This window comes from Serinus canaria, chromosome 8 (genome assembly GCF_022539315.1).
Source record: "Serinus canaria isolate serCan28SL12 chromosome 8, serCan2020, whole genome shotgun sequence".
NCBI classification, from domain to species: domain Eukaryota; kingdom Metazoa; phylum Chordata; class Aves; order Passeriformes; family Fringillidae; genus Serinus; species Serinus canaria.
In genome coordinates, this window is record NC_066322.1 from 11,515,214 (window position 1) to 11,542,872 (window position 27,659).

The 27,659-nt window shown below is 38.3% G+C and overlaps 1 protein-coding gene across 2 annotated transcripts in view; it reads right to left on the reverse strand.

The window, feature by feature from the left end:
- The window catches only part of PIGK (phosphatidylinositol glycan anchor biosynthesis class K), a 64,303-nt gene that overhangs the window by 17,466 nt on the left and 19,178 nt on the right, over nt 1-27,659 (reverse strand). Inside the window, exon 10 of one of the 2 annotated variants that reach the window (XM_009088620.4) lies at nt 4,555-4,630. The exons of the other annotated variant lie outside the window; for it this stretch is intronic. Within the exon in view, the coding sequence (XP_009086868.2) occupies nt 4,555-4,630 (76 nt within the window). The remainder of the gene's footprint in view (nt 1-4,554; nt 4,631-27,659) is intronic. 2 annotated transcript variants of the gene reach the window in all.

Here is a 27,659-nt window from a genome sequence, read left to right on the forward strand (position 1 = left end):
CAGCTACATGAATGGATTTTCAAAGAATGTATAAATAGCTGTGTCTAAAACTTTGCACATCAAACCTGAGACATCTAAGTATTACAAGTTGTTTTTGAACCTCTTAGCCTGTAAAGACAAAGTAAAATATAAGTATCACTTATCAAAGTACTTTAAAATTTTTAATAAATTAATATTCATAAACAAAACCTACTGTCTGCATCAAAAATAAAAATAAAAATCTGGGTTACTGTTGTGCTATTAAACACCTTGCAAGCTTAGCCAAAGTTCTGAACACTAATGGCTTTATAAAACATTTATAGGAACAAAGACTCCACCATCAGGACAGAAGCAGACTGGGAGTGAGGGGAACTGAACTCCTGAACTGTATAAACTGCCAAGCAGCAGCTACAAGGCAATGGGCAAGGAGCTGGTGTGATCCCTGAATTTTAAAGTTGTTTTTCAAGACTGTCTCACCATGTGATGGGTTCCTTTTCATATTGAACGTTTCACACAGATTGTAAGTCACATAAAACCACTTTAATGTTTGTGAAAATATTTTAAGTCTGAGAGCTAAAATTATTGTGTTATAGATAATAAAAAGATACTTCAAAAAAAATCTATACAACATAGTATGTTCTATTTTCTTAATACTGTTTCAACAATTTCTGGCAAATGCTGCTGAATAAAACCTCTGTCAATTAAATCAGCATGAAACCAGAATAACATCAACAAATGCAATAAATTAACCACCCTCTACAACGTGAGAATGAGGCCCTGAGAATCAACAAAAAATTGATCTTCAAAGCAAAATGATTTTATCTGGGGGAAGGGTGGGGTGGATCATGGCTGCAAACTTGTTACAGAAGCACAGAAAGGATGGAAACAAAGGCCTTCCTCCAAGAATTACTGCAGAACTGCAACCCTGCAGGATCCTTTGATGGCCAGCAGGCTGTGCATTTTTAACTCTGGAGATCCCCGTCCCATCATATTTCATGAGTTTCCTGTTTAATTTCCCTATGGTGACTGCAGCCAACACCCTCAGAGCAGCTCCCCCTCGCTCCCCGAGGCTGGGGTGAGCCAAGCTCCCAGGGCTCCACCAGACCCTGGAACAGAGACCTCTCCAAGGGTCAGCACAGCTTCCCAGCCAGCTCCTGCAATTACTGAAGGCATTTGCCACTCATGGAGAGGCAACACAAATGCACAGGTCAAAACTTCTACATACCAAACTTATATCTCCAAAAGGAAACTCTATCTAATTTAATTGGATATTGTATGTAACATTCCCCCCATGAAAAAATACCTAAGGAACTCCTTATTTTTAAGTAAATCTGCAACTGTAAACCATGTCAGACTTCAAGTAAATTGTGCAATTTCCACTACAGGCTGTGAGTCACTTTCCTGAAATATCATCCTGGTTTAACAGCATGTTCATTTATCTGCTTAATGGTTTGAAATGGACTAAAATAAGTATGCAAGTTGATTGTGGTCTGAATTTGCTGTTTCATTTTGTTTTCAATTATAACACCATCAGGAGATCTGGTGTTTATCTGCTGAAATGTGCCTTTCATCAATAACACATTCTTCCATCAGTAAGACACCTATAACAATTTAAGTCTCTTCAATATCCTAAATCCTGGTTAGGCCAAATATGTTAACACACAGTGACATTCCAAGCACAAGCACTGGCACTGAAGTTAGGTACTTTTATTAAAATGATTTGCTGAACTGCAAGGCCAGCAGTGAATATAATTTATGACAAATGGAAACAATCTTCTCAAATGCAGTTTGCCCTGTTCTTCTACCAGACCTGTTTTGAGTAAAGACAAGTGCAGAATTAAAATAATCACTCCTTTTTCTCCTCTTTCTAGTTTGGGTTTTGGTTTGGGTCTTTTTTTTGGCCTTATTCTAAGTAGCATAAACCTACTGTAAGTAGCAGCATTGTATGCATGGCTGTACAGAGAGAATCTCATTAAAAGGTTGTCTCATGTGGGCATTACTCTGAAAGTTCTACTTTTACAAGTTTATATTAATGACTGCATGCCTTTACCAAGCACTGGAGGTTTTTTCTTTCAGTTAAAAGCACAAGGAGTATTTCAGTAGTGTTCAGGAGAATAAATTTATCCAATTTTAAAGTTGGATAGTAGTAGTGGCTATGTTGGCTAAAAAGTATAATTAAAATGCACTTTATATAATACTAATTATACTAATTATTATCTACATAATACTAATTTAGGATACCTGTCCAGCACTATGAAATTTAATGTATATTTATGCTATAAGTACACAGCACTAATGCTGTTATGTATGTCTAGAGTACGTATGTATCCATGTGGATACAGCATCATAACACCACAAATACTATTCACTGTTTTTACTCGTCACTTTTGAGTTTCTTATAATTTCTTTCTTTATTCTTAGAGAAAAAAAAAATCCTTTTTCATATAAACAAGGCCACTGCACAACTTGTCCCAGTTGTGCCAGGTCCCTCAGAAGGGTGCAAGGGGTTCTCTGCAGAGTTAATTCAGCAGGATGCTGGTGCAGTGATGCTCAGCTGGTGGCAGCTCAGCCAGGGCATCAGCCTCACACACACCAGGGCACAGTGCCAAACTCCCTGTCCCCACAGCTGAACAATGGCCCTTGGTCTGGCTTCTCTGCATCCAAGACATTCACAGGTCTGTTGGGTCTGTTCTGCTGCCTTGTGCAGACCCCAGCTCTGTACTGCTGGTAAGTTCAGCAAACAGATAAGAGGACGTGGACCCAGCTTTTTGCCTTTCCAGAGCACAGTACTCTATTGCAGTGTAACACACAGTGGCCAAATGAACACTCTGTGGTTATTACCCACCTAGTGCTGTAAAAACATTGCTATGACATTTGGTCTGCTCGACCATTTTAAAGGTTAATTCTGTTTCCTATTTGAGCTTTTCCTCTAGGTGAGCCATTCCATGCACTTTCTATTTACTGATTCCAAACAACCCCCAAACTGTTTCATTGCTCACTCTCACTGTTAAGAACATATTGACTGGCTGCCTGCTCTGCTGTTTAATTCATTTATGCTGAGAGTCAGGCATGAAGACAGAATTTTAAATGTGACATTTGCAGGCTGTTGGGTCATTTGAAGCTCTGACAACACCAGGGAGTTCCTGACATACAAACTGGTCCTGATTTCCAATCTTCCATGTTCTGAACACATCAGAAATTCTTCCCGAAGGTGCAGATTTCAGTCAAAAGTTTTAAAATCCCTTGTGCTTACAACTTGCAGGAAAGGCTTGTACACTTTAAGGTTTTAAAATAAAGCTTATGTTTCCTTTAAGGTAAAACCAGCACTGCCTGCAGCATGAGACTCAATGCTTTAAGACACTTATTGACAAAGGTATTTGGAAAGATCTATGATAATAATTAATACACAAAAAGTTGTTTACAAAATTCTATTAGGGACTTAGTGGACTTTTATTTGCTCCTGTTGATCTTCAAGCATTTAGAAACAGCTGAGTCTGAAACCACAGCTTTTTCTAACATTACCTATCTGGCTTAGTGCTCTCTGACCACTACCAAGTCCCAGTTTTCAGTCTGGAAATTTTCCTTATCTCAAGGCAGTGAATGGACTGCACCATTTTGTCTCCCAACATGAACTGTCATTATCTTCCCCACATTTCAGGTCAATTTTTCAGAGCATACTTGATTACCTGGAAGATTCCATACAGCCAAGATACCATTAGGAAATCAGTAATATGACCTGTTTAGCCCTGACTTAAGAAAACTGTAATTACTTATCCCTGAAGCAGGACTCACATCTATAAAGTTTAACAATTATTTATTTTATTTTGAGAAAGTTCCAAATGACTGCAACAGAATAGATCACTGACAGAAGGGAATATAGAATCTTCTGCACAGAAAAGATCTTTTCTTCCTCCTTGCCATGAATTGGGGGAGACATGTTACAATAAAAACGTTTTAATTCCAGCTTGTATGTCCACATCATCCCTCATCTGTTTACTTAAATCAATAGCACAGTATTGCAATTAAATAAAGACAAAGTTAGAAGGCACAATCTAGGAAAAATAGAAACCTTTTTTTCAATTGTGCAAAACAAAAAGCAAACAAAAAAACCTGTTCAAAGCAGAAAGTATGATGATACTGCTACAGTTAGAAATAAAAAGGGTGCTAATTCAGAATCATATTAGTAGGAAAGATTGTTTTCCCTGCTCAACTCATCATGACAATTATTCCACGATAATGACTCCATACTTTGGCTGCTTTTTCAGGAAGGGGAATATGATTTAGGTCAAGATGCAAATTCAGATAAATTAATGGATTTTTTTTCTTTTCTATCAGCAGACACAACAACTTTAACAAGTAGCTCTGAAGTGTTAACCATGTCATACAGCAAGCATCTTTTCATTGCCATGTTCAGAGTGAGACTTTTATAATTTAATAGTTGTCATCTGAACAAGAGTATCTTGTTTATACAAACTTCCAGCATGAGGATATTAATTCTGTGTGACCTAGAAAAGCAGTTTAAGTATTACAGATGTTCTTTATTTTCAAAGGCATTTCTAAAATAGAAAGACTTACCTGGTGTATTATCTGAGCTACAGGAAGTTGTTCAGCATATTTTAGTGGCTCTGTTGCCAACTCCTCCTCTGGAAACCTAGGAAGAAAGTAAGTTCATGTTTGTCAAAGTTAGTACAATGTTTACCGAATTAAATTAATGAAATTAAGTGTTTCAGGATGCTGTTTTGCTTAAGGATGAAGAAAAATGGACGACAATAATGGAATGTATTTCTTATAAAGTTGAGTGAAAGAACAAATTTATAGTAAACAGAAATGTTCATCACATTGTGCATTTTCTTCCCTGACATAAAGCACAAATTTAGCAGCAGAAACCTAAGAAAACCTTTAAATTTCATTTTAGGTGGAAAAGGACTGGTGAAAGATGGATTGAAATTCCTGTGGAAAAAAAATCTTATGCATTTACAGAGCAGATTCAGCACTGTTAACAATACAAGCTTCTCCACTCAATCCTGCCAACATAATTCAAATATGACCATCTCAAAAGGCAGGAGGGATTATTCACCATTTCCCATTTTTGCTTCAAGTGCACAGGAGTGTTTAGATGTGGTAGAAGTTCAACACCACAAATATTCATGCATCTGCCAGTACAGTAGTGTATAGTCCTGGTTACCAAAAAGCCAAAAAGCTAGTGTGAAAAAAAAATAGAGTGAATACTTCACAAAGAATATACATCATAACCCTTTAAACTTTGTATAAACTGTGGTTGCAGCTGAAAAATTGGAATTCATAAGCAGTGTCTTAAAAGAATATTTACATGATAGTAGATTAATATGAAAGCATGTTTTAAACCCTTCAACCATGCTGCTTTCATCTACTGGAACTGCACAGCATGTGCTACATTTTCAAAGTATCACTCAAGGTTTTCATCAGCCATTCCTCTATTTTTCTGAAGAATTCTGAATATAGGAATTTGAACATTATGACAAGAAGTGAAGGGGAAAAAAGATCCTGACAAAAACAAGGCCCTTCTCTAAGATGATGTAGAATTATTTTCAGACAAAAACTACAACCAAGACATTTTTTTCAGGCTCAAACCTTATACCTATTCTAGTAAAAAAGGATCCATACCTGCTGGGTTAATTGACCTGCAGACCAGCTGCCAGGTAAGAGTCAGAAACTCCAGGCTTAGTGTCTGCACTGGGACTCAACAGGCTGTGGAAAGAGAGAGGACAAAGTGCACATCTCTTTCCTTTCCCACCACTGAATTTCTGTTGTGGTTTGAAAGACTTTAAGCTCAAATAAGAGTATGAATATCCACAAATTTGTAATGAACAGAGTATGAAAGTCTTTCTGTATAAGAAATTTAAAAGCAGAGAACAAAAGAAACACAGCAAGATTTCAAAGATCACAGTGACAGCCTGCCCAGAACCGTTTAATGTGCTTAAGACAAATTAAATAAGCAGGCTCTGAACTGCTGGAGCTGCTCTACAGAGCTCATTTACCGATATGGCTTTTAGAGTTTTTGGATTACTATGACAATGATGAATTCACACTTTTAACATGAAATACATTGCTATTGTAGTCCAGTGCAACCATCAGAGCTTGGAGGGGACTCAGCAACTTCACCACAGAGTGCAGAAGGAATCTTTCCACTCAATTCCTCCCTACTTTCTGTCATTGGTCCTGACTGGCAAACACAGTCAGTGTGAATTGGAGATTACTTCTGTTCTGCTGGGAGCCTGTTAGCTGACACAACACCTTGATTTATGGATACCAGCTACCTAAGCCCATTTTTTAGTCATAGTTCTAGATATGAAACAACTGTACACACAACACAATATTCATCAATATCTCTATAGTTTTTACAGGGACACTGCGAATCTGGAGAAATTAAAAAAGAGTTTCTCAATTCCCAAAATTTAAGCTGAAAGTAACAGCTAAAATTACTATAAATGAATTTGAGCAGAAATGCAAAAAAAAAAAGAGCTTGTCTATCTGTTGTGTCAAGGACCTTGTACATTTGGCAGTTTTTCTGTCTAGATGGATCAGCATTCCCTTGCATTGTCAAACACACTCCTTGTCAACTGCAAGAAAAAAAGACTTTCCTTCAAATTACAAAGGATTAAAAAAGATAAAGAAAAATTATCAAGATAATTTTAAGCCTTAGGAAGCTTAACTTAAAAAAAGAGGAAGGGGAGAGTAGTATAAACATGCATTTTTAAGTAATTAGATTTAAATTGAAATTACGCTGATAGGAACCATTCAACATCAAGAAAGACATTTTATTTTCTTTCTAATTTACTTTCTGAAAAAAACCCCAAGTCACTTAACTACACTTTATTTTATATGTAAATGAATTATAAGATATAGATTAGGTAGGTGGACAGTCTAATATATTTAAATAAACATCTACATTTCTGTGCCCACACTCTACAATGTTTATACACACACTCACACACACACACACACATGTGTTTTGGAAGAGAAGTTCAGACCTGTTTTGTCAAATTTTTTGCTGTAATGCCATGGACTCTTTGTATATGTGTTTGGTGATGTACTAACTGTCAAGTCTACAACCGACTTTTGATTCTTCTCTCCTGCAGATAAGCCTAAAATCCCCTGCAAGTGGGAACAAAGGGTGTGTTTTAACCAGTCATTTCTGTAAGAACAGAGACAGCTCAGGGCCAGTAAGATCAAACCCCATGATACAGCTCACAAATGGCTGAATTCTCTCCCCCAAAGCAGGGGCTGCATCCCCAACTGGCTGCTCCAGGCCGGTGCTGAGCCTTGAACCACTCTCAGACATTCTCCCAACTGGGCTGAGCCACACTGGTGTCAGAGGCCACATTGACAGTGACACTGACATGGCAGCAGGACAGGATGCCAGACTGGCTCAGAAGCACAGCTGCAGCCTCACCCTGCCTTTGAGGAAGTCAGCTTGGTTACCTTGCTCAGTTTTGTCATGGATCAAAGGAAGTCCATCAGGGCAGTCTGTACCCAGGAGAAAGAAACCTGCTGCAAAACTGCTCCTTCATTTTAGCCCTAGGAATAGCAGCCCACCAGCACTCCTAGACTGGCAGAATGACCTGCAAAAGGCAGTCCTCTTCAGAAAAACATAAGGGATAGAAAGGCCTAGGGGGGAGACACAATATAAACATTCACTAATATAACAGGTCAACACAGAAGAGGATGCTCTACTTCCTCCTCTTTTGAAGGGTGGAGGAAGAGAACACGCCAGGATAAAGATCATCTCCAATACAATTCTTCTGACCTTGTATCTCCCTTTCACAGAGGGACACAAGCAAATTGGTTACTCTTTCCAGAGATAATTTCCAGATGCCTAGGGATGCATTCCCTTTTGCTCAGAACTAGTTATGTCAGGAAAAAAATCCAAATACAAAAACCATCTCAGCTGATGGAATTTGTGCTCAAAACACATGTGGCAATTTGAGGCTGTATTTTCACTAAATTAGTTGGCCTCACTGTGTTTAGTTCATTCATATTTGACACTTAAACCTTTACAAAATTAAGGACTAATTTGTTGTAATACAGTTTTCTTTGTATGTTTAATTTCTTTCAAAACAATTATATTATAGAAACAAAGGTAGTTTTTCATGAATTAATTTTCCAGTAAGAAACAGTCCTTTCTGTCTCAATTGAGCATGACAGCAGAGTGCTGCCAACAGTGGCAAAGCAAGCTAACACAGTGGCATATCAGCATATACAGCATCATGCCTGACAGCTGGTAATGCAAAGCATAAGGAGATCTTGATTTTCAGAGAAAAGAGTAGAAAGAATTGTAAAATCAGAAGAGAAGTGGGAAGCAGTAAGAGATAGCAGAAGAGGAGGATCTTGAAAAATTCAATTTAAAAGCTATTTTTATACTGCCACTGCGACTGCTCTTAGATGAAGGAAAGTGAGCATGAAACAGAAACTGTGGAAAGTGAATCTCAATCCAGTAAAACGTGTCAAGATATTGGTGAAATATCTTATTTGCTATTTATATTTGTATGCTCGCTCTAAAGGGAGACAGTCAACGTGTGCTAAAGAAAAATAAATTCCGAGCATGAGGAGGTGGCACATTCTCCCACAAGTGCAAACCCAGCCCATGGCCTTCTACACAGAATAGCTGCAGTGGCTTTAGGGCAGAGATGTATTTTACCTTCTGCAAGTAATACAAAAATACAGGGGGGAAAATAGTACAACACGTGATCACTAACTGGTTTGCTCATGGCAGAAACAGGCTGTTAAGACATTTAAGGGACAGAAAAGTCTAGGTAACATAAAACCTGGCTCTCTGGGTTAATATAAACATTCACTAATATAACAGGCAGCAGGACTAAGGCTAGTACTTCTTCCTTCTTTTATGTTCTCTAGACTTGATGGCTCAGAAAGGTCACAGAATTTCACACCTATGACCTATGTACAGGTAATACTGCATCTCTTTTGAAATTCCTGTTCTTTGATGGTAAGTGCTGATAAGGAATCAACTCTTTTGGAAGCTATCCAAACTGGAAGTCAGAGTGTGAACAGAATACAAAGGACTATCAGAGACAAAAATGCATGAGAAGCAAGGGTTTGGGGATCACCATCTTTCTTTTCTGCAGACACAATTTGTACTATACGAGTGCTGCCTGGCTTGTTTGAGACATGACTTCTGAATAATGTGAATGAGATGCTGGAATAGGCTGTGCCCCTTGTAGAAGTCAGCTCTGAGCAGAAACGTTGCAACTGCTCAGACAGTCAGCACGAGCCCGAGGGATGCAAATAACACAGCAGTGCCTAAACCTGATACCCAGGACTGAAAGGCTGAAATTATTAATCTAAACCTGTATATAGCACTGATAGCTTTATTGACTGTAAATACAGGAACACACTTGCATCTGGCAATAAAAAGAAAACAAAATACCAGAGCTTTATGCACCACATCAGAAAAAGTTATTAGCTTTCCTATTAAAGAGAGGCTGAAATGGGCTATGTCGGGTTTGAGTGAATAGTTTTTAAAATTGGCCATTGAGAAATTTATCTACCATATCCATGGTACAGAAGATTAAGAATTAGACCTTGGATTGATGCCAGGTACTTGATATATCTGTAAAATCCTAACTTCATACATATTTAAGAATTGAGTATGTTTAAACAACAGAAGCACTAAGATACATGGAAAACACCAGTGGTTGAAAAGGAGAGATCATGCTTAACTCCACTCTTCTCTCAAGAGTGTGCTCATCAATGCTTTTCTCATCTTTGTAAGAGAATGCCAGATTTGTCTACATGAATGTTTACCACATGGACAGTCACAAAGAAGAGAAGCAAATACTTGAGAGCATCATAATTCCAGGGAACTTCCTCACAACGTCTCCTTCCTGGCACAGTTTTTTAAAGGGTTGAAAATCAGCATACATTTTGTTGCTGCAACCTTTGCTCAGGTCAGTGTGGATGTCTCCCTCTAAAGACCTAAAATGCAAACATCTCCCTTCACTACCCTAGTCCTGGGCTTTGGAATGCTGGGCAGCTGGAGGCTGACCTTGGGGGACCTTGCAGGGCTGTCTCACAACACTAACACTCATCTGTGCCCTTCACTGCTGTCTGAACACCTTTGGATGGGAAAACCACTGCTGCACATCCAAAGATGAGGAGAGGAGGGAGCTGTGCTGGAAATGTACAGGCATTTCACAGGCACAGCCAAGATTCTCTTCCACAAATGCTGTGACTTCCACTCAGTAATGCTTGCAGATGGCAGACTATCAAAGACAGCTTCAAAGGAAGATTGCACAAAAATGAACAATAGAATATAAAGATAAAGGGAAAAAATAAATTGACAGAGAAAATATCTTTGATGTGATGAAAAACTAAATCAGTGTTCGACAAAATCAGTTTTATAATTTTTTGAAGAAGGATGCTACTGACTTGCATTGTGAAGTAAAATTAACCACTTCAGCTTGCTGGCCTTTACAGAGAGATATTCCTGTGGAATAAAGTAGCAAAACATCTTGCAGTTCAGAAATAAAAATACTTTCTGTAATCTGCTCATTTCTTTTCAAATAAATGTGAAAGATTTTGAGCCAAACTAGTCACACAGACTTATTTCTGGAGTTTAAAAAATACCTGAAGTCTGTGAATGCACAGCACTTTCTCTTGGACCTGATCACAAAAAGGTCTGCTTGTGTTCCCAGAGTCTGCCAGAAACACTGAGTTCATAAACTGAATAAAAATCGACTACAACAAATGTTTCCTCTGTCTTTCTGTGATCCACACAATTTCTTATGTGAAGAATTTGAGGTGATTAACCTTTGTCAAGCCACATATTCTTAGCCATCTTAAGATCCTAAAAAGAGGTAATAGAACTCTATGGTGTGTTTTAACACAGGCTGACCAGTATTGTCTCTCTCCTCTTTTCTAGGCAGTGACTTTTGTCAAAAAATGTTGCTGAAGGGATTCTCTGTTCTGCCTGCTCCAATTTTCATTCTGAGGCAAGACAGAGAGAAGGAATTAAAAAGAATATTAGCTTAAGTAAGCAGAACTGACTTTCCTGCTACTGGAAACCACATGACCTATAGGGCTTCATTTTGTTATCTCAACTATTCCACATTTTAGGTAAATTAGAAAATCTCTTTTGAATTAATTTAAAACTTCCACACGATGATGCTGCAGAAGCACAAAATGCTAATCAAAAGTTGGAGATAAAAAGACTTACTAAGTCTCTCCTCTATCACTGAAAATCACCATTTGAGTCCACAGCTAAAAGTAGGTGCTCATGGCTTAATGCTAATTAATTCTCACAACAGGCAGGTTTTGTGGGGGGAAAAAAATAGAATGCAAGTGTCAAATTTCCCAAACTTGGGCCATGTTTATAAAGACAAGTCCAGCAATATCAGAGGAGCTTCTACTGATGCTTCAAACCAGTCAAAAGAGAACACTGCCCACCTCACTGAGCAAATGTTTGATCCAGTTTGAAGTGTGTATGTGCTGTCCTTAAGAACCAGGGCTACAAATCTGCCCCTTGAATCCATTCCCTCCTAATTGCATGGGAAATGTTTCCAAGAGTGGTTAAAAACCACACAGGCTATTAATTATCATTCCGTGTCTGCAAACCTATGACTGAATTTCACAGTAATCTCAAAGAACAAAGTCTAAATCCTCCCATGCCACCACATCACACATCCACTTTAGATACTGCTACCAACACATGTTGGAATTATACTTTCAGCTGGATAAAGCACACTTGTTCATTTTTCACAACTGCAAGTTTATTCACAGTGCCCGATCTTTATGCAGACCAATTCAACACCACTTGCCAGTGCACTGAAAGTCAGCAAAATCAGTAGGAAGATGTTTTGAAATCAAATAATTAACCTGGGAACGTGCCAAGATAGCAGTTCCATTATTTAGTGGCCACAATTAGTCTTTATAGGAATGTTGATTTTGTGTTTAATACTACTGTTCCTTCCTGCACTATTCAAATTAAACAATGTATCTGTATTGTTTTGTACTGTTACACTTTTCAACAAGCACCTTCTAAAAACCCCATAATACACATATTTTAAGCCCCAATATTTCTACACCTACAGTATATATTTCTATTTTTTCAGTTCAAAAGTCACATAATGTACTATCCAGCTATAATTTTCATGAGATTGCTTAGTTCAGTACACAAATCTGTCAAAGTAGCACTGTTCTCAGCCTCTTTGTCCAAAACCACCCTCAGACCTTTTACCTTACCCCCTTCATTTCAAGCTTCCCATTTTGCTTTTTTTGACCCTTTACTCCAGTCCATCAAGGGAGTAACCACACACAATTACAGAAGTCTTGTTTCTAAGGTACTTTCAGACACCATCCAGTTCAGCCTCCCCAGCACGAGGTCAGGTCAGCCACAGCTTTGCCCACCTGAATCTTCACAACCCCCACAACCTCTCTGTGCTAACTCACCCCTCTTTGCAAACATTTCTCCTCATTCACAACCTGAACTTCCCAAGCCACAACCTACAGCCAGTGCCTCTTACTACCACAAGAAGAGTTTACCTTAACCACCTCTGTGACTGCATTCCAAACAGCTGCAGCCTGCTATTACATTTCTGCCTCTTAAGGGCAAGCAAGCCCAAATCTCTCAACCAGCTCTCTCACAGGACCTGTGCCCTCAGCCATGACCATCTTAGCAATTCAAAATCTTTATTGAAGGGGAAGGCCAAATGCCAGACACAGTGTCAGGTAGGGCTTCAGCAGTATCAAAGAGAAGTGATAACAGTATTGCTCAATCTGCTGATCAGACTCCTTCTCATGGAGCTCAGAAGGCAGCTTGTCCTATTTATTGATGGTGATGGCACTGGTGCCCATCAGCACCTCCAGGTCCTTCACAGCAGGGCTGCTGATCCTCCTGCCAGATCCCAGCTCCTGTGGACAGGATGGTACCAGGGAAGGCACCAACTGTACCTCTATCTACAAGTATATAAAGGAGCATACACTGGTACCAGTAATAGAGTCAGATTTTCTTGAAACATGCTATACCCTAGGTGCTCAGAAAATTAATCATAAAAATTACAGTTCTGGGATTTTGAGAAATGGTTTACTGTGCAATCATGTCTCTCCTGAATACCAGATGTTGCTTTTGATCTTTTTTGCTACAACATGATCAGTAACACATTTCCATAATGCAGACAACCAAGATACACCAAGAATTGCAGAACACTCTACTACAAAATTTAATCAACTGTTTCCCCCTTTTTCACCAGTGCTGTTCTTCTCTGCAGCCAACTCTAAGGGTTCTAAGAGTGGCCACAGCAGACAGAACTGAGTAGCACTCCAGTCAGCCATCAATAAATGCTTTATTCTCCTATGAATCCATGTACCTATGTAACAATATATTGCTAAACCACTTTAGAAGGGCTTTGCTTCATAGAAAGCTGCATAGAATGGATGTAGCTCTTAAGCTTTTTATCAGTCTTTTTATCATCTCTGGGACCATGATTTTCTTTTATTTATAGATGACTTGTGCCCTACTTTTGTCTGCATTCTGGTTTGTTTGTTCTTGTTAATGGCAGATGAAACCTCCAGTTCAAATACAAACACTCAAGACATCATATTCTCTGAGGCCAAGGTACTGCAGGTTACTGAATCTGCTGATGTTAAACAAAGAATCTATTAATGTTTGATCCCTTAGAGCAGTCATTCTTTTTCTTCATATTAGTATTTTATGGTCTGCCTTTCGGTCCTCACTTATTTCAATAGTATTAGAACCAAAAATGACTTGTCTCCTGTCCACCACAGACTACTGTATACTAACCAGAGTGTTCTATTTGAAGTTCAGTACTTCACCAACTTTATAGCCTTTAAGCCCATACAATTTAAGAAGAACAAAAGCAGAAGCAGCAAATCATACTTATCCTGGGTCAAGCACATGGCATGCCACTTGCCAGCCTCCCAACAGGAACACAAACTTGGGAACTCCCCTGCCTATCCAGGCAAGCCACTAGGTCTGAGGCCTGAGGGACAGAAAGAGGGACTTTATGCCCTTGTATTCAGTTCAGTGCTGTACTAACTCCAGTATCTGTCAGCTATACCTACACAAGACATATATCTGGATTTGCAAGCTATTCCTAGCTGCAAAGCCAAGCAATAGGCTGGAGAAGCCAAACTTTCAATATTCACAGGTGGTTTCTAATCCAAATACTTGACACAAAATCTGGCATCTCAGACACCTGCCAAGTCCAGATTTCTGATTACCTCACCCCTCTTGCTGGGAAGGGACAGATGCAGTAGCTCAGAGCGTGCCACAGGCTATCAGCACCCCTTCTCTCTGCACTCTCCCAGGGACAAGAAGAGAGTTCCTGCTAGAGCAGGAATACAAACAGCTCTGAGGGCTACAGGCATGTCCCTTCCATTTCTTTCTTCTCAGTTATCTTAAATTCTCTGTACAGATTTATTTGTCTTACTGCAAGAGTAAAGAGATAAAACCATTTTAGTATGGAATATTTATTTACAAAGTTTGCTTTTTATTTACATATCAATTCTGCAGCATGGTAAATGCCAAGTAATGTTTAAGCAATCATCAAAGACCTTCTTTATAATGCAATAAAGAAAAGCTACTTCTGTGAAATGAAAGTTCCAAAAAAATTAATTAGCACATTTTTTCAACAACACCTTATGGGTTGGACCCAGCTGACAGTAAAAATATGTTAGTAGAACTATTACACTAATAAAAATGTCTAATGAAGACTAGTATTAAATAGTCATTTTTGAAAATAGGACTTAAACTTTTAAAATTAAATTTCAGTATTCACTCATGCCCAAACTTAAGCTGACCATGACTTTATAAGACTGCCTTATGACAGTGGAGTACATACAACAAATGGGTTCACCTGGCTTTACTTTCAAAAATAAAACAGAAAAAACGGCAAGTTCACTCTTTTGTCAGAGGATTATTCCACGTTGGTTCTTTTTAAACAAATGCAAGGGTTTACACAAAAATTATTTAAAACGTCAACTAAGATTGGAGGCCTAATATTTTTAACCTAATCTCATTCTTTATCTCATTCTTATAGTCTGTTCTTCCATTATTTATAAGTCATTTTCTGCAAACGTTTATAATCTACAGAACATAGCATCAGTAAATCTGAATGTTAAATGTATATTATCAGTAGATACCAGCACCAAGAGGCTGTGTAAAGCAGAAAAGATCACAATGCCAATCTGTCACTCAGTTTTTAGAATTTCAGCCTCTCAATGCATCTTATGTAGAACAAGCTCTCCAGTGCTTTTGCAAGGTCTTTCACAATCCCAAACATATATATATATATATATATATATGTGTGTGTGTGTGTGTGTGAGAGTGTGTGTGCATGCTGCTGTGCCTGTAGACACGTATGCATAAAAGGCAACTTTGAAACGAAGGCAAAATTAAAAGTTCATTTAGCAGAGATAATGAAGCCAGATTTCTCTTCTGACACCTTCAGATGGAATAAGTAACAGTTAGAGAAACAATGGAACAACTCCAATTACACAGTAATTTGCTTAAGAAAAAAACCTCCAGAAATTAAGAGAAGCACAAAGCAGGCAAGGGCCGAAAGACCTCTTTCTAAAGAATTTTAAATGCTACATTATCAAATATATGAAGTCTGGTAAAGAGCTTATATTCTGTCTTGCACCTTTTAACTTCATGTTTTACGTGTTTCATGGAAAACAATCTTCCTTTTTAAATCACTCATTTTCTCTCATATTTTCATGAATGTTCAATGTAGCTGTCAACAAAATGAACACCATGGCGTAAGGTGTGCAAGTGCAGATGTTCATTGCTCAGCTATAGCGGATCCTCACTCATAAGTGGCACTCTCACACGCTACTACAATCTAGGTAACCAAAACCATTGGCACTGGATTTTTGTACAACAGGAATATCAAAGTATTTTAATAGAAATACCACGAGGCCCTTCTACTTGCATCACCATATAGTTCAACTCTGGGTTTGGAGTTAGTAATAGCCAAAAGTGCATGATGGCAATTGAGTATGCTGGTCCTCTGCCCAAGGAAACTAAGGAAAAAAATATTTTCTTACTGCATTTTAAGACTGGTATCTCTGTTGCAATTTTTCTATGTGCACTCTGTAGAGGCTATACAGTGCAACAGAATCTTACTGCAAAACTCAAAGTATGTGTTGACTGTTTGTGGTTAGTGCATATATTCTTTATGGCTGTTGGTCAACTGAGATTTCATTGGCATGAGCTTTTTATACTTTAATGTCTTATTTCCTAGAAAAAGAAACCCAGCAAAAAACCCCACAAAAAACCCCTAATCAAAACACCAACCCCAAATCCCGCATTTGTCAACACTGGGATGAATGTGGCAAGTACCCATCCCAGCTGATGAATACCTGAGTCACTCTGAAATGAAAAATTTCCATTTCAGTAAATGCCCTGCACAGTAATACACTGAACTTTCACTAGAGAGCTGCTCAGTGACTGCAGCTCAGTCTCATCCCAGAGTCTTGCACTGCAAGGTGATGATGCAGCACTGAGCGATGCGCTGTGCTCCCGGAGCGGGCGTGGGCCGCACGGACACCAGGGCAGGCGGCAGCAGGAAAGGCGCGGCTGTGCTGGGCTGGTGGGTGAGCAGGAACAACACCCACTGACTGCAGCACCTGCAGCACCCACTGACTGCAGCACCCACTGACTGCAGCACCCACTGACTGCAGCACCCGCAGCCTCTGCTCAGCACCGCTGCCTTCCTGCAAGAGCTGCAGCCTACAGTCTACAAGGAAGCCATACAAACTCTGCTAAAAGGATTACTGATAAGAACATGAGAGTGCTGATGGCTCTCCACAGGTAGAAATTCCTGGGGTCTTCCACTTATCTCAAGAATGTGAGGTTTCTTGTTATTCAAAAACTTTTGCTACTGATCTTATGGTTATAAAAATATGTTGACAATGTAGGGGCCACTGCATCTTCAGTAAAACCACCATTGCACAAGAGGTGTTTTCAGTGGAGAGTGGAGGATATTGAAAAGTTATACAGACTGAATTTAAGACAATGGCATAGCCAAGCACAACATGAACTGGTAAGGTTATATTACAGTCACCTCAGGAGTACAATGAAAAAGTAAAATGAAGGTCTCGAGTTTCATTTTGCGGTTTTCTATTTGTTTGTTTCTAAATAAAACATAACAGAACTACTGATCTCTTTGACATACACACTAACCCTTACAGACTAACCACATACATGATATGTCATAATTATTTTCTACTGGAACCTTATTCACTCCACTGTAAATTGACAGTACCTTACTGTAACTTACTGTTTGAAATCTTTCTTTGAACAAACAGTTTTGATTGTATGTACACCATAGAGCTATAAAGGTAAGCAAACCCAAAGGGAAATATAGGATAAACTGTGTAGGGTAAACTGCAACAAGAGAGATCCTGAGCAGGAATACTCTGAGTAGATGCCAAGCTTGGAAATGCCTCAGTCAGCTCGTAGGAAGGCTGTTATGTGGAAAAGACAGCATTAAATATTAAATTTTAATAACTATTGTGCAAAACCACAAATGAAAAAAACCCAAGTAAACAATCAAATAATATATTTTAATTTGGTGAAAGACACACTTTCCCCAAGTTTATTCATCTGGAGAGAAGTATTTTGCCAGGTGGTTTATTTACTTGCACCACCTAGTGGGGTTTATTTTCATCTACCAAAATAGTCAGAGATCAGTCAGTTGTGTTCCTACCTCATGATGTTAGTGACAGACTTCATTTTCTCACAACATAATGTTTCAAGCCTCCACAACCCACTAATAGCACTACACTGCTAAGTTTCCACACGTCTATAAAAACACAGCACAACAAATGCAAGACAACAATACCTATTTTACTTGTATTAAGTTCTGCAGGAACTTAACAGAGATGTCACAGAAAACTATTTGATAAAGTGGTGCTCATGAGTTTCAAATTCAAAGCACATGTCAACAGTACCTTGTCAGAGCATACCATACATTAACTCCAGAGGCTGAGCACACCGTTAGGTGGTAACAAGGCCACACACTGAGATTTGGAAGACTTCTGCAGGACTTATGAATCAAACCCCTGGAAGAGGCTGGCACACAGTGCAAAGGGTTCTGCCTGCAGGAACGAGGGCTCATCAGACAGCCTTCATTCCTGCAGGGAACCACTTATGACATAGCCCAGCTGCAGCAGAGCAAGCACCTCCACTGCCTCTGTCCTGGCTCCAGGATGTTCCACCACAGTTTGTGCTCATTACCTGGCTGCTTTGTAATCCTCTGCCCCAGCACAAAACTACTACATGAAGTCCAGCCACACTGGAAAAATTAATCAGGTCAAACCCCAACGTGATAATAGACAAGAATTAATCAAATATGCCATGTAAGGCTTGTATTGAGACACTAAAATGATCTTGTCCAGAATACATCTTTTTCCTGGTTATTCCTAGGGAAGAACTCACTGGAGTAAGCAGTCTGTTGCATTTGATCTGGAGCAGAAGTCATGCTATAAAGGCACTACAGAACGCTTTTAGATGAGGAAGCTAAGCAAGAGATCAGTGCCAAAGTGCCTCTAGGTCTTCCATGTGAATTTTGCAGAGAAGGAACCTTAAGCATTTACAGAAATTCACACCACCTTTCTTTCTTACAAAATTCACAATTTCATTATTTCAACTTAATCAGTTTCAGTTCTCACTTCCATACAAACGTGTAATTGTAACTCTGACAACAGCAGGGGAGGAAAAAACGCTCTACCCACTTTGCAATATGGAACTCATCACAAATGTTTCATTTGGATGCACAGGAAGACTTTGGGGAATGATGCAAGACTTTTTAGCCTTCTATAAACTTCCACATGAGACCAGAGGAGAAAATACTTTTGTTTCACAGTGGTTTATAAAATAACCAAAATCTGTTTGTTCAGAAACAATGCCTTTTTTTCCCAAAGAAACAGATGCCAGTAAGAACTGCTGTGACATGCACACAAAGCTCCAGGCTACAGCTCTGTCTAGGACAGTTAAGTACCATCTCCTACTACACAGAATCATCTTCTAACAATGGGAGAGGATAACTCTGCTGCAGCCAAGCACACACCAACACAGTCTTTGAAGAGAAGGCAAGAACTGAATCAGACTGTATTATAAAGAAAGGATAAAGTGTTTGTTGTTCTCCTTTTCATACTCAAAGTTTTAGATTGTTTCAATCCTCATGTGAAGCAGTTTTTCAGGACAGAATATTGAAGTGATTTTTTTCATAGTTTTCTTAGTTGGTTATGGTTCCAATATGGGCCATTTTGCTCTATGATGACTAAGATCAAATTTAAGACAACAGCTATGTGGTAATTGGGAAAGAAAAGATGTCTGCCATTTTATCCCATCAACATCTGATGCCCACCCACATCAAATCGAATCCTGCACAACTGTGAAGCAATATATAGGCAAAACACCAGACTTCTTACCCAATACCAATGCACTGCAGAGTGCTGACTCCATTCAGAAAGACAAAAAAGACAAAAGAAGTATGAAAGCTCACCTTTAAGTTAATCACTGATACCAGAATGTAGGTTCAGATACAAAAGCAAAGGTGACAGACTGTACCTGTTATTTTAAGTAAAAGTGCTATGAATGGGCAGCTCACACCCCTAAACTTTATCAATGTAGCTGTCTCCTGAAATTTTTGTCCATGAATTATAAAGCTGCCTTTGCTACTCCTGTCCTGAAGGACAGTGCTATGTGATCATGAAGAACTCACAGTAGTGTCACTGTGGAACCACATTTATTAATAATAGGACTTTTGGTCATGTTTGTACCATAAAGGACATTTTCAGAGCCCACTCTTCTGCACAGATTAAGACTGCAGATGCTCAGAAAACCATTTGCAAAGAAAAAAAAGGTAAGGAAAAAAAACCCCAACAAACAACAACTCATAAAACTTTCAATCATTTTTAACCAAATTCACAAAAGTATCTCCTTAATAGGGTCTAATGGGGACTAAACACTAAAACTTTATCAACAGTGGTCCTGTTTTTAAATAAAGACAAGCTGCTGCTTATCAGGGATTTCTGAGATAAAAGCTGAGCAGTAATCATATTTGCCTTAAATTTCGTTTTTATTTTTAATGCTTTATGAAATGGCCCTCATATTTTCTGTTACATTTCTGCTCTTTTTACTCAGCTATTTTCTAAAGCACTGGTGGTTGCTATGGTAACTTTGGCTTTTTTCCACTCAATGTTCATGCAGGTTTTCATCAAACCCAATGACTTTTTTTTTAATCTTATCTGCTCTATAACAATAGTTCTTTGACTAAGGTGCTGGATACTGTACCAGATGAGAATCCTGGTATTTCACAAGAGCAAATGAAAAAATGGTAAGTTTAGCTAAATACTGAAAACTAGCAATTAAAGTGGGAGTTTTCAGGGGGTTGGGTTGTTTGTTTTTAAATGCCTGGGTACAATTCTTTCTTCCTTTTAATCTGCATATTGTGCAGGTGAAAGATAAAGCCAATTTTTAAAAATAGCAATGCTTGAGGAACAGAAGACTTTGTGTGAAAACTTTTTGAAATAAAAGTAATCACTGCTGTTTCACACAGACTAAGAAGGACACAACAAAACTAAATGAGAACTGTGTTATTTACCGCATTTCCACTATGGATTGGCATGAGTCCAAATCTTCCTGTCACAGAAAAAAATACTTCTGGTCACTTTAATCCAGTATTTCTTAAGATCAGCACACAGTCTGTTACCAAGTTAATCTGTAACCTACAGGAAACAAACTCCATATGCCAAGAAACAGATGACATACATGCAAAGGTTTGAGCCATTTCCAAACACTCTTCCCTAAGATTCTAGTTTAAATCTATTTTTCCAAGAATATTTAAGTTTAGGGCTAAATTTTTCAATGTGGATTTGATCTTAAAGGTTTGCTTTCCCTTGTTGCACTCTTGATATTTTCTACAGGACAAGGTTATCTTTTTCTGCTCCAGACAGGAATAATCTTTCAGAAGAACTTACCACCTTACTCACCAAAAGTAATACACACGGCCATTCAATCAGACTGAGCTAATTAAATGACACAACATTAAACGAACATACAGGACTGAACATTCAAAAAAATAAATCCACACCAAACTTTTGGCAAGAAAGAGATTAACTACTTCACTCACTAAACAAGGTCCAAAAGTAGCACCACTAGACTGAAGTTTTATTCGAAGAGAATTACCTGAATCTGGCCCCTGACTTGTAATGTTTACAGGGCTGTGCTGGAGTTTGATCCAGTTCAGCAGAATGGGCTACTGAAATAACCCTTGCTAAAATTAATTATATTTAATGGTATCATTTTCTTAAGCAGTATCAAAAACATGAGCAAAAAGAAAAAGGCTTTACAAGCTAAGAAAATTACTGCTCCACAGAATTCAACTCTGAAAACGATTTTGTATTACTTTCTTTGGGGATAGGTTGCATTCAATATTCTTTGCCTCAACAGTTATAATTCATCTTTTTGTCTTTTATTACGGTTATGGAAATTTGCCTTAATTTCAGGTTATATAATCAGAAGCTACTTTTTTAATTTGAGTAGATGACTATCATGCATATTGCTCTTATTTCTCATTATATTGATTTCCTGATGCCCTCCTCTTCTAGTAACTTTTTTCAATTCAGTATGTAAGAAGCCTGCCTAAAAATTACACTTCTATTTTACAAGGACAGGTGAAAATAAATAATCTACAATTTGCTTCACTTCATTTCAGCAATTTTGTTTCTATTCAAATTTCTGGTGAAGTTAGCTTTATTACATAATTATTCTTTTTACAATTCTAATTACATTTAACAAAATAATCTGATTACTAGATGAGCACAGTAGGCATAAAAGGCATTAATACATTAATTATTCCCTGTTTCAATTTGCATTACCCTAGTTTTACTGAGACTTCAGTTTGTTACCATGTGCAGGTTGCATATTCATTTGGCACATTAAAGATGGCTGGATTTCCTCAGTAGGTGGGATCTCCTTTCCAATGATATTTGTATCAGCCACATTTTTTTATAGCTTTCTCTTATGCTCACAGCAAGATGCAGGCAATAGTCACACAGCAATTAGGTCTTTTCCATAGCTCCATTTTATGATATAATTACTAAGATGTAAAATGAGCTTCCCCTTCCCCCACTTTTTCTTTCCAGTCTCAATGTATCTCATAATGGACTTCTTTTTGCATCCAGAGAAAGCAGAAAGAAACAGTGAGAAACCAGTTAGAAACAATTACCTAGGCTACCTAAAAACCAACTAAGTACCTCCTCGGTGATGTAAGACCATAAATAAATACCACATAAACTACTAATCACTATTATTCTAAAACATCTCTTGCATCTATAATTTTCATCCATAAAACTCACATAAATGTACACAAAATTCAATGCAGTGATAATGATAATCTTCTAAGAACTGCACTGTAATTTTAAATGTTTTATATTTACTATTATCTGAATTTAAGAACAGTCATAATACAGCACAGAATTATGAACTGGCTGATGGGTACTCTCCCATAGTGTTAAAGAAATAATTATGTTTGCACAAAACCTCAATAGTGCAATACAGTAAGAATTTTGTGACCAAAACGGAATCCCTCTGTTTGCAGAATATGTACAGCTACATATAAAAACTATTTTTTTTTCTCCCACACTCCACCACCAACTGGAAATGTGTCCTCATCCATGACCTTTCCACGGCTTCCAGTGTTGCTGGAAGCATCCCCAAGAATGACAACTGGAGAAGCTGTTTTCATGACACAGCTCCTCGTTAGTAACTGAACAGACACATCACATCAATGCAACCGTTATTACTATAAAATATTTACAGTGACTGATGTAAATCATCTTTGAATCTATGGCATGAGAAGTCTCCCTGCCACAGCTAGCTAATATTTTCTCTTGTCCTTCCTAAATTACTTTATAAACCCACAGATTAATAAAGAGCCTAATATTTTTCAGCAGTGCCATTAGATTTGCAAACCACATAGAAATATTCTGATTTAAGGACAATTTTCTATCTAACCACATTTTTTGTGTGCACACAGTTTCCAGTTTTAAAACATTAGAGCAGAGTGCAGATTTATCCATTTTACAGATATGCCATATATTTTTATGGAGACATCCATAAGCATCTAATAAGACAGAAGTCAGCTCAGAATATTTTGTAATAAAGTACCTGTTAGTAAAAACTATATCAGAGGGAAACCACACACAAAGGAAAAAGGAACTAGGGCACTCTATTTGACAGCTGAGGAAGAAACAGAGGTTACGTCCTCTATGGCTGAGATTTAGAGCAGTTTCACTTAATGGCTGTTCTGCTCCAATTCCCCAGCTAAAATTTAGACCTACAGCAAGAAGTCTTCATTCCTATTTTATTCTAGCAGGAAGTTATGGTTCAGACTCTTAAGTAACCAACAGAAAAAAAAATACTAGCCAGTGGGGAACTATGAAGCTTAAATATTATGTTACAGTTAAATTGAGATAAACCTAGGAGCAACTACAGGGTTCACTGTATTCTCCCAAACTAAAAAGAGTTATAAATTGTTAAATATTCAGAGGAGTAACTTTTGTCCTACTATTTCAAACACAAAAATACTACTGAAATTTTAGAGCATATTTATGATAACTTGTCTCACTTGTAGATAACACAGGATCAAGAATCATCTAGGAACACAAGTAACCCTTTCTGATTTTTAGCTCACTCAAATTATTTAATACAACTACAATACTATATGCACTACCCCACCTGCTACGTTTAAATAACTATTGTGGAACAAGAAGAAAAACATATTCTTATCTACTCCTTCCACACAGTTTACACTTAGGTACACTTTCTGATTGCGTAGAAGATCTAACCATTCCTATCCTTAAGAGCACTGTGATGCCAGGGAGGAAATAAGGATGGATAATCTGCAAGCCAGATTTGGCCCCAGTTTTGGAAAGCTTCTTCCAGCAGAACTGTGGCCCTGGACTGCAGTTCCAGGAAGGCAGCCACGGGGAGAACATCTTAGCACCAAGCAGCCCCAGCCTCCCATCCGTCTGAGAGCCCAGTGGGGTCTGAGCAAACTGCACAGTGAGCGGTGCAGTTCATCCAGACAGCCCAGCCATAGCCCAGCTCTGCCCCTCTGCCACAGAGCCGTCAGAGAGGAGCACACAGAGCATCTGCTCTCTCCTTGCTGTGCATCCCCTTCCCATCCCAGCGAGGCAGCACATCTGCCATGACAGTGCAGTGCAAGTGCAAGAGGCAAGCAGAGCGCCTGGGCACCGCTACGGCGCAGCCACAGCATCTGGCAGAGGCAATTCAGTGCCTGCTCTGACAGCCACTTTGGCTTTCCCAAGCAGAATAAATGCACCCAGGATAAATTCTTCGGCTTAAGAACAGTCAGTGTCCCAGGACAGCAAACCCACTTTCAGTAATAGTTAACTTGATGAGGGTACTCAGATTCCTGAAGTTAAACATGAATTCAAACGTTTTTCAGAATAAGTACAAGAGGTAACCCACTTCTACAAAGTACCTTCCACACATTCTGAATCTGTATGAATCCAAGCATCTGTCATTTATCACTGACTGCTGAAAACCCAACAGTCTAATGAACATTTTTTAAATACTGAGATACAAAACAGAAAGAGTGAAAGCATAAAATCAATTTAAAGATTATCATCTGTTGAAGATTAATCCAAAAGATTAACAGAGCTTTTCCTTATCCTTCAATCAGTGTCTAAAATTATACCAATATACCAGTATTATTCAGTCTCTTCCTCTGCATCTGGTCCTTACAGAATTGATTTTTTTTGTATGTTTTTCACATAGCAATTACACAGAAAGTAACACTGTAAACTTAAAAATCCAGCAACAGAAGGTGCAACATTTTTAATTGTTTCAGTTTCCGAAAAACCATTCCCTTAGAAGTGGAGTAAACTGGTATATCAGCTACACTTCAGCAACTTCTTTTAACCAGCAGGAAGAGAAATTTAAAATGGCTATCATATAAATCAAGGAATTTATGCTAAAGCAACTTTGAATACCAATGCTCAACAATTATTCTTCCCTTCCCTACAGGAAAGGAGATTCTAGCTTCCATTGTGGTCTTGCCTTCTCCTGGGAACTAATGGACTGAACTATTCTTGTCTTAACACTTGGCTGGATGTTAGAAGACACATTCTCCCTCTCCAAACTTGCTTCTAAATTCTCATTCCTGCCTGTCACCAAAATGCTGCTCAAGTAATGCAGTGCCCTCACTAATTTCATGTCATATGTACAAAGTGAAAGGGGAATTCCCTAAACAATCTCATGGTTCAAGTTACATATTTTGGGAGCCCACTGATTTGGACCATTCCTGCATCCATAAGAAACATATATTTATCTTGGTTACATTTAAAAATAGTAATTTCAGTTTGCAATAAATGCTGGTGCTGGATTACAGAATATGAACACATCTTCACACTTACACACAGCTTAGCAACTCCCAGTTCATTTTGTGAAAGAGAAATCCTGCCTGTTTTTATGTTCCAAATTAGCTCTGATCTCTAGACAGATGACTAAGAGGGCTTCAACCATTTCAGTTCTTTTTCAATATCATATAAACTTGTACCCAATTTAACTGGCAGAGCCGAGCTTGATTGTCACCATTTTGTAGAAGCTAAACATCCAGAGTTGCCATTCCAGGAATCTCCAAATGGTAAACTGGACCCAAACTAATTAACTTTAGTAGGATTCAAAAGATACAACATATCCAATCCCTGAACAGGGATTCCTCCAGCCCCCTAGGTATCCTGCTTTCTTTTCTTGTTCCACTCCAGGGAATACAAAATACTTTATTGTGCTTCATTACTTCTTGTTTGTTTCTCCTGCTATTTACCAATAACAAACTCTTCATGCTATCAGTCTTCTGCCTGCAAAAATGCTGAATAAATCACATTTTGCAGTAAATTCTTTGTTTACAGTATTACTGTCTTTTCCTGAAAGATCAATCTCACCTCAGAGTTAATATTTTGCCATTCTACAAATTTTATAAAATAATCTTAACAGTAGCTTGGGCACTTCAGTAGGTGTATTCAGCATCTGTTTCTATGGATTTCTGATACTCTTGACCAAACACATAAAACAATCTCATTTTATAAAGTAATACTAAACAGTGCTCAGCAAGCCATCTGTAAATCCAGTGCTTTATGTGATCAGAATTGCCTTTTGTAATCACCTCTAGTTTTCTTTCCATCCTTTGATGCAATTGTGACTTTCTTGCTCCCCTGATATCAGAAATTCTATTCAAAGACCTAGCTGGATGGAAAATAGAGATGCCTGGCAATAATGCAATGCTTTTTTTTTTTTTTTTTTTTTTTTTTTTTAGAGTTCAGCTCTTCTTTCACAACTTACATTTCACTTCTTTGCTACAGAACTAGGTCTCTCAGTATGCCCACTGAGCAGCATAACTTCCCTGAGTGTAGCAGAGCCTTCAGAAACAAGCAGGGACACATGTCAATCTTCCAGACCATTGTGCAGCTCACCAAAAGCAACAACAGGGCCTCAGGGACTTGCATTTCAGTAATCAATGTAAGAGCTCTATGATGAGAGCTTTGGTCCAGCAAATGCCTGACTTGAGAAAGGTCCCTCCTATTGAGAGGGCTGGAAGGTGTAGACCAAGATCAGTTTATGGTCTTTCAACCATTGTTATGTAAATACCTTGCAAAGGCACTTCCCTCCACAGCTTTGGACAAGACATGGATTTTCAGAGGCAGAAATTTCTGACCATCCAGAAGGTCATCCCGCAGGTGCTCAAAAAATCAAGGGTAAGATTTTTGACAATATGAAAACCAGCAAAGACTAAAATAACTTGCATATGGCTTAATATCATGTTTTTAAAAAGCAGTAATTTAGAAAATTATTTTGGAAATTTAATAGTTATGTGCACAGATTAATTTCTAGGGCATAACAAATGTTGATGTGAGCTTGGCCTCTAAATTCCAAAGACCTAAGAGCTCCACAGTCACTGCTTCCAGATGCCTGCTTCTCTTCACCCCTGTTTTTTCACTATGTTGAAATCACACAAGAAGGGTAACAAACATCAACAGCAGCTCTGTTCTGTTCTGACAGGAAGCAAATAACAGTAATACAGTTTTATTGAAATTCCCATGTTAGCTCACAGTGCTGAAAACATGCCAAAATTACATGAAAATATTTCCTGGTCAGACTTATGCCAAATGCTACAGCTGTTTTCATGATCTTCTTCAGCAGCAACATAGAGCACACAGCTACAGAAATACCACTAGGAACAGACATTAATTTTTATTTAGCACCTGGGCAGCAAAGCCAGGACCTCTATATAAATAGCACTAGAAAGAATAACAAGCACTTCAGGAGACTGCAATTATAAAGCAGCCTGCTCAACTGCAAAAATAATAGCAGGTAAAGATCACACAGGGAGAAGAGATGAAGAAGAAATAATGAAACAAAACAAGAATTTTACATAAGAAAGGTATAAAAAGGAGTACATAAAGGAAAACAAAATAAAAACCCTACATTAAATACCCTCTGATATCTAGATATTCTCAAGCTGTCAAGATGATGCTAAAATATACTAGACATACTTAAGATCTCCCACTAAATCTGCCATGCAACAATTTTAGACTGCCTAACACTATATGTGCCCAAGTCAACTGGCATA